The following is an 8,848-nucleotide window of genomic DNA, read 5'->3' as shown; positions in this document are numbered from 1 at the left end:
CTGAAATGGTATCGGACCTAAAGAGAGGCATTTTGGAACTTGAATATCCAACTGTCAATCAGGTATTCCTGTACGTCAGAAAATTTCGGTTAGTAAGAATGTGTTCGGATCATATTATAGGTTTGATTGGGACTCAAATTTCAGTTGTAAGATTGTTGTTGAGTTGGTAATTTTTATCTTCAACAAATACAGCGGACTCATGGTTAAATTTGACGGGTCCCCATACCCATCAGAAGAAAAAATTTCAGTGACGGTTTTACTTTTAAATTGCACTTTATATGACTTTTAGTATTTATTTTTACCTTGCACAATATTTTTCATATAAAACATAAACATAATCAATAAAAAACATCATTTTTATTTAACACTTAATTTAATAATAGCGAACAGTGAAATTTTCAATAAACAATCAAACACTCAATTTTATATATAAACAACCAAACACTCAATTTTATATATACAGGGGGCATTTTGTTTAGTATTGGCAGCAATTTTACAGTAACATAAATATATTGAAATTCAAAAACATTTATTAAGATATAAGTTAACATAGATTGGTAGAAATCCAAAATTAAAAGCAAAAATCAATTATATCTATCATAAGAGCGTCTTCGCAGATTGTTGTGTTTGATTCATAAATGTTTAATTTTTTCTTGCCAATAAAATTATCTACAAGGAAATTTCTTAAAACAATTTGACAAAGATTTTTAATACTAATCTGTTTTCATTGCTATTGATTTCGGAGGACAAATTAACTTCTACATTGATTTATTATAATTGATTTCTTAAAGCATCTTTCTAAGGATGAAGTAACTTCTACATTTATGTATTATAATTGATTTCTTAAAGCATCTTTTCTTACCAATAAAATTATCTACAACGAAATTTCTTAAAGCAACTTGAGAAACACTTTTGATACTAATCTGTTTTCTATGCCATGGATTTCCGAGAATGAAGTAAAATTTACATTTTTTATTATAATTGATTTCTTAAAACATTTTGACAAAAACTTTTAATATTAATTTGTTTTCTCTGCCATGGATTTCTGAGGTTGAAGTAAACTCTACATTTATTTATTATAATTGATTATTGCAAAGTGGATTGATTAACACAATACTTCATGTTAAACAGTAATCATTGGTATTCACATCTATTTAAGATTTGTGAGACTTCACCTTGGCAATCCTCAACTCTATGTATTGGTGTGTCAGTTAAGACAATCGTGTAATTAAAGGTGAAATTCAGGATTAAAAACGCCATATTGATGTTTAAATGTGGCAATTGATTTTATGGTAAGAGAAATATACTATTCAACAAGTAAAACAATTGAAAGAAAATGATTTAATACAACGACCATATCTTTGACTCCACACATAGTAACACCAACTAGAGCTTCAATTGTTAATTAAATGCAAAATTTCTGAAACAAATACATGAACTAAAGGGTTGTGTACTGTTTGATGCAAAACGTGAGTAATTTGGGACATAGAGAATGAACTTTGAAATGAATTCCCAACACGAGTTTTAGTTGTCTAATTAAATGCAAAATTCCTAGTGACAAAATCAAGTAAAAGAGTCTAGGCTTGTTCGTCCAAAAAAGAGTAGAGTCATTTAATTCACCAATAAATTAAGTTTGGCATTGTTGTAGAAAAATAGACGTGAGTTTGAGTACTTCAGAATTACTTGTTTCTCGCTTCTGCTAATTTGATTTTAATTACTTCGAATCTTAGGACACTTTCTCTTTTATATTAATTTATCTATTAATTCAAAAACAAAAAGTTTATGAATTTCCAATTAAATTGACAAATTAAATTAATTTTCACAATAAGACATAATGCACATAATACCATCACAAACCAAAGTAACATATATATATATATATATTAACTGGAAAAAAAATAAACCAATTCAAACAATAAGAATCTTTAACTATTAGTCAACTAACTCAGTTCAACCCTACAATACCAAGCTACCCCTTCAATTCAATAAGATCATTGAAACAACAAGATTTCAAACTAAAAAGGAAAGCAATCTAAATGTACTAACCAGCGTTCCATTTGGACCCTTTGAGTTTGTCCTGAGGTCAAAAGTCCAGCACGCACTGCCTCCAGATGAATTGAACTTCATGTACATTAACAAAAGATAATCACTCTACTCTCAACAATGTAACCCTCTAACAAACCTCAACCTTTCCTTCTCCGCTATGCCCAACATCTAAAAGAAAGTGATTCAAGCCTCCAAATTCATATTATAGGCAGACCCGACACTTTAAGTCAAGTTATTTTTGTCTCCTCCATTCAAATAAAGCAAGGAGAAAAAGTTTAATGTAACCCTCTAACAAACCTCAACCTTTCCTTCTCCGCTATGCCCAACATCTAAAAGAAAGTGATTCATGCCTCCAGATTCATATTATAGGCAAACCCGACACTTTAAGTCAAGTTATTTCTGTCTCCATTCAAATAAAGCAAGGAGAAAAATAAAACTTTTATAAAGCTTTCTGGTCAGGGTACATGATGAAACCAAGGGGAATGCCCCTTAAATACTTTCGTTGTTCATACTGAGGCTGCCTTGGTCATGAAGCCTCTACATTTTACAACCCACAAAAAAAAGAGCTAGAAACACATCAATGAATTCTGTGGATTTCATAGCAACAACATACAAACCAACAGGGGCTCACAATTTACAAACACCAATGACTCTATCTAAAAAATCAACGCCCACACCAGATCCATTCATTGATCATAGTCACTAGAAGAACATCCCTCCTTTATGCTTACAGGGTGCTATAGACCGTTGAACCCACTGACACCATTTTTCATGCTCCAAGGTTTTGTATCACACTTGAGTTTCTTCAACCATTGAACCCTGTAAGCGTGAATAAGGAAGCACTTCAACTATTTGTACGCTTCTGTTCAGGGTCTTTAGCTGGCTTGCGACGCCAAGCATTTATAACTCGTCTTGGTTCTTGTTGCATTTCATATGAGGGCTATATTTTGATGTATCGACTATGGCTATTAGCTTCTGGGTATTGGCTTCTGTTGTAAGTATTGGTGGTGGTTGTTAATTTGAATTTACCTATTTCACAATATGGGTTCGTGTCTTCATTGATGGCATTGATCATTCCAGATCTTACCATTTATGGCATTGATCATCTCAGATCTTACCATTTATGTGGTACTTTATTAAATTTAGCTCTGGTTTTCTGGTGTCTGATGGTTTTATTGAAGATCTTGAAGCTTTCATCTTGCCACTCCACATATCCCAATATCAACTTGATATATATATATAATTCTCGAAACTTCTTAATTTTTAACATGCCCGTCATTTGACATTTTTAAAAATTATATGCAAGTTACTCTTGATGTGGTTATATGAGAATTCACTGTATTTTACGGGTAAAAACCCAGAAAACTGGTAAACGGGCGTCAATTTTAAAGCCTGAGCAGCCTATAAAAATGAGTTTTTGCTTGAAAATGACTTTACAAGGAGATAGAAAAGCGCACCCACTCAACTGAAAACAAAGTGTGTCCGGAGGGAGAGGGAAGAATGGATTAAATATTCCATATTAAAGTATCACGTGGACTCTTATGTTTTCCATAAACATTTGTATTTGTTGTTAGATAGTTGTGTAAATTGTCCCTGAGATAGTTTTGTAAATTTCAAACTTCCTAGAAATTGGCTAGATATTAAGAGATTTCAAAATAAATAAGCAATAATTCTAAAACATTTGTTTTCGATATAAAAACTTCAAAGATATGAAAAGCAAGTAACAATTAAATTGGAAACAAAGTGTCTTAAAGTAGAGGAAAGTGGGTTAAAAATTTCGCATTAAATTGTTATGAGGATTCTCTGGCCACAAGCATTTGTATGTGTTAAGAAAATAGTTTGGTCAATTTTACTCTACTTCAATCTTTACAAATTGATATGACATTAAAATATTTTTTCAATACTCTAAACAAATAATCAATAAATGGAAAAAATATTGCCTTACACATTGACATGATATTAAAATATTTTTTCAATACTCTAAAGAAGTAAGCAATGGATGGAATACAAACTTCTTAATCAAAATTTATTTTGCTTAATTTTTTTCCTCAGAGAACCACTGCAAGGTATTACTTCAAGTTTTTCAATGGATTAATGTGTTAGAATTATAAGAGTAGTTTATTATTACAGTCTAAATGGGAATTAGGAAGTTAGTTACAACGCAAGCCACAAAAATAGTTGAAGTATTTTTTTGAATTTTATTAAGCCTGATTTAGTGTCAATTTGTTAGAGAAAAAGTTATAAATAACAAAATTGGTAAAAAAATATTAATAAGAAAGTAATAAAATGTATTTATAAATTTGTTTATTAAAATTTTATATTTAATCAATTTTAAAATTACATATCACTTAATCCAATATAATCAATTTTAAATAATTTATAAATTATAACGTTAAAACTATAATTCTATTTCTTCCACTGAAATTATGTTTATGAAATAAAATAATAAAAACACTAAAAAAATATCATTTTGTTTTCTCTTTCGACTCTATAGTAATATTTGGAGTTGTCTTTAGTGCTAAAATTTTGAGGTGAAATCTTGATTTGTGTTATTTAAACTGATTTTTTGACTGTATATATGGATTCACCATGAAAAACCCGTAGGGCACTTCACTTCCATTGCGCAAGGGTTACCCATGAAACTTGTAATTTCAATAAATTCCTGCGAGATTTTAGAAAAATTAGACCAAAGAACCTACCAAAAATTCAAAAAATCAAGCTAAAAACAACTAAAAAATATTTCATTCAAATAATAAAATATACATATAAATAAAAAAAAAATATAAAATACAAACATGCTATCTCTTGCATATGATTATTCGGCATACAACTATACTCCATGTAATATAAATTCTGGTCTCAGAAAGGTACCCATCTTCCACCAATTGCACTTCCTATAGCAAGTCTGGAGTAAATAGAAGTTTTATCGACGAGAAGAACAACTTTCTTAAAGGAGCATCTTACTATTTTCTTCTTATACCTGACACAGATTCGATCAGCTAGTTGAAATCAATATTGCATATTCAACTTAGTGATTTAGGAATACCAAATTGATTTTTTTTCACTACTAAAAAAATTTGGACCATTTCTAGATTTGTGGGTGCCATCCTTGGGCAAGGGCCATACTAATCTTCTCTATATCATTCCGATAATTTTATCGGATGTATGTCTCCGAAGAGATGAAGCAATACCAAATTGGTGTTATATTAAATGACTAAGATAATAATAAAGAAATTGGATTCAATATTGAGCACCGCTCCAAACATAAATATGCAAACTACTGGAAGAGTGGTATAGTATTGAATAAATAATTTAAATAAACTTTATCATACAATATATTAAAATGTATTTTTTTAATATTATTTCTTAATTTTAATATGGATAAAATTTTAATGGAGTTAAAAAAACATTTACAATAAACCTGTAAAATGATATTATCTTCAAATATAACAATATTGCTGACCAATGAACACGTACAGTGAAATGATTCCTAAATAAAAAATTTAGGAAATATGAACAATAAGAAACTCAAGGCACATCACCAAATTCTGCCCAGAAGAACTCATCAGACCTTGAGTTCTATGATATTAGGACTCTCCTATTTCAAAGGACTCCACACAGTCCAGAGTTTTTCTGTTAAGAATCCCATAAGAGGTAGTACCATTCTTCTTATATAGCTCCTATCCGACCCAACCGTATTAAAACATTCTTTCAGTTGAGGCCTACTCTTCTCCTCTTTGCCAACATAATCAGAGCTCTGATAAGACTTGCCCATTATCAACTTCTCCTCTCTTCCAACGCCAGAAATCTCTCTACCCAAATCACTGTTTGATCCCAGCCATGTTATGAGCTCCTTTGCATGCAATTTCTCTTCCTTGGCTTTCATTTTCTTCCCATTTCTTCTGCTCTCAGAGGCAGTTCCAATCCCAGCCAGATGGTCTTCAAAAATCTCAATGCCCTTGTGAATGAGATCTCTGTTTGGAGAACCATTCCAACGACCCCAAAAGCCCACATAACACTCAAAGCAACTGCAATCAAAGGAATGCCCATGACAGCTATGGTTATTCCTACCCTTCCTGCTGTTCTTGCCTTGATTGTCCTCCATGGAAAGGGCCTTCAGAGAGCAAGCAATGAGATAAAATAACACTTCCTGGTCCTCGTGAGGGAGCGTGATACTGAGCGTGATTACGGTCTCAGGAAGAAACTTCGGCATTGAAACATTCTCCAACTTCTTCTGGGCGCCCATGGTGTCTGAAACTCTGGATCTCATGTATTCTCAGATAAGTTCAGATCATGCCGAGCAAATTTATTTATGGTAGGCAAATAAATGAGGATCATTAACAACCTGTAATAAACTTAAACTTGTGATTACAACAGATTTTTGTCACAAATTTAATTTACAAAGATAAATTTAAGGGGAAAATATCTTATGATTCCAATAAATACCTACCCAATTCGAAACAAATTGAAGAAAAAACTAGACCATGAAAACTCAATAACATAGAGCAGGTAGAGTACAGCGTAACAAACTAGCGCTTGAACAGATCCGTCAACTCTGTTGCAGAGATAGATTAGGTTGCACAGTCCCAGATTGCTTCCTCGCGAAGATATTGTGCATGAAGGACAATGCTATATAATAATGTCTCTCTGCTGGATTGCTTCGTCGCGAAGATATTGTATAATAATCTCTCTGCCGTTATATTTGACTGCTTCCGAAGTCCTCTACTCTCATACGTTTTCTTCGGAATTTTTATGTTTGCCGACACTTTTTCCTGTTCACCGTATGCAGCTGAAATACATGCGTTGAAAATGTTTCGCTCGAAGATTCCAAAGGAGCCGCCGGCATGTCGATTGGAGGTATACGGTTCTTGAAAAATCAACGGGGTTGTGTCGTTTGACATCTCTGGATGACTTTTCTCAATTCAGCGTTATTTAATTAAGATGAATAGAGTTATCACCTTAAGAGGAATAGTTTGTTAATAGTTTGCAAGGTAAACATTAACTACTGTATGGCTGTTTGGCAGGGTGTTTGGAAATTTGTTTTATTTAAGAGTAATTTTTAAGGAATAGTTTTTCGTGTGATTTTTTGGATTTTTTTGGTGTTTGTTGAAAATTTTGAGGTGAAATTTTGATTTGTATTATTTAAACTGGTTTTTTTATTGTTTATATGAATTCCGTATGGTGGAAAATCTCATAGGTCATTTTGATTGTGCATGGGTTACTCATCAAACTTGTGATTTCAAAAAATTCTAACTTTAAAGAAATTAGACCCGAAAAATCCACCAAAAAACTTTCAAAAAATCATACTAAAAACAACTCCAATTTTTAATAAAAAAATAGGTAGGTTTGAATTTCTTTTAATAAAATACGGATGGATATTAATACTTTTTGTGTGCTCTTTTTTTAATGCAGATAGAGAGGGCGGGATATTAATAGCATATGTTTTTGTATTTTTTTTATTATTAAAATTTATGAAAATTGTATATTTATGTTTTTATTTGAATATGCGATATTTTTTTTAAATAAAAGTATATGTTTTTAATTATTATATAGTAACTCGTATTTATCTTGTATAGATATAGAATTTATTTCTATCTTAATTTATTTATTTTTGAAGAAAATGAGTTTTTAGTACGAGTAATAAGAAAATAAACACTAGTATGGGTAGTCTAATTTATAGAGGAAATGGTTTTTTTCAGCATATATTTTTTGGTTAGTTTTAATCAAAATTTGTGGGAGATTTTTAAAAACTTGAGTTTGAATTGTTTAATCTACATAATTTGAGTGCCTCGGGGTTTTTGCAGGGTGCTAAATCCATATATGCATTCAAAAATGTATTTTAAACAACAACAAAAATCTTGAAATTGTATTCTTGGATTTTGGTGAATTATGGTTTGTCTACAAGTTAGACTACGCCATATAAATTAAATCACTATAAACATTGATTAATGTCAAAACACTTGTCTCATAAATACTAGTATAGCTATATAAATTAAATCACTATAAACGTTGATTAATGTCAAAACATTTGTCTCATTAGACATTTCACATTGCCAAGATTAAAACAAATCATAAAATTTAACTAAATTATAATTTTATTCTTATTATTATAAAAAAATTAATAATGAGTTAAACATAGATACATTTAAAGGGGTGGTAGGAGGGGGAGGGATTTTAATCAATTTTGATGGAATAACTAAAATAATGTTTCCATGGGGCCTAGGAAGAAGATCTAACAATCAAGCCGAGATGTATGGGCTCTTGCAAGGTTTATTCATCACCAAAGACAAGGGTGTGGAAGAATTAATCATCTTAGGAGACTCTTTAATTACAATCCAGTATCTTAATAGTGAAAAGAATCCAAAAGATAACTCTCTTGCTAGGATTCTCGAGAATTAGAAGTTTAATGACATCTCTTCACTCTAGGAATTCTTATCATATTCTCATAATCAATAATATGGAAGTTGATATGAAGGCAAACTAGGCTTGCTCTCTAGATGAATTTGAGCTCGAGATCAATGAGCAAAGGATCAGATGTTTGATTCCCTAATTGCACAAATGTCTCTAAAAGAATGGATCCTCCTTAAGCCTTGTTTCAATTGGAATATGGTTATTGCAATAATTAATATGAATTATTTTCCCCTTCCCATATATTCCCATTCTTGATTATCCCCTGCTCCATGTAATAATGATTCTCAATCCATTCAAGCATTCTTGAGGATTAATGTTGACATGGTCTCTCTTCAAAACATGTCAAGTTACATAATCTATCATCATGCAAGGGAATTTCTTCCTGCCTCGC

At 31.2% G+C, this 8,848-nt stretch overlaps 1 protein-coding gene and 1 pseudogene across 1 annotated transcript; both read right to left on the bottom strand.

Annotated features, from left to right (window-relative positions):
• Nucleotides 1–5,117: 5,117 nt before the first annotated feature.
• LOC149213851 (U6 spliceosomal RNA) lies at nucleotides 5,118–5,227 on the bottom strand (annotated as a pseudogene).
• Nucleotides 5,228–5,455: 228 nt separating this feature from the next.
• On the bottom strand, nucleotides 5,456–6,682 carry LOC149213850 (uncharacterized). The gene is made up of 2 exons (XM_089390814.1): nucleotides 6,497–6,682; nucleotides 5,456–6,391 (listed from the first exon to the last, which is right to left on the bottom strand). The coding sequence occupies exon 2, from the start codon at nucleotides 6,314–6,316 to the stop codon at nucleotides 5,645–5,647; it is 672 nt and encodes a 223-aa protein (XP_089246940.1). The 5' UTR covers nucleotides 6,317–6,391; nucleotides 6,497–6,682; the 3' UTR covers nucleotides 5,456–5,644.
• Nucleotides 6,683–8,848: the final 2,166 nt, after the last annotated feature.

This window comes from Pinus tabuliformis, chromosome 1_1, assembly GCF_031772625.1.
Source record: "Pinus tabuliformis cultivar Carrire ecotype Pingquan chromosome 1_1, CPIR1, whole genome shotgun sequence".
Lineage (NCBI taxonomy): Eukaryota > Viridiplantae > Streptophyta > Pinopsida > Pinales > Pinaceae > Pinus > Pinus tabuliformis.
The sequence above is the reverse complement of the archived record's forward strand: the minus strand, read 5'-3'. Positions and strand labels throughout refer to the sequence as shown.

Excerpts from the sequence above, each read along its gene's own strand:
- LOC149213850 (XM_089390814.1), bottom strand. The coding sequence starts at position 6,316 with ATGAGATCCAGAGTTTCAGACACCATGGGCGCCCAGAAGAAGTTGGAG.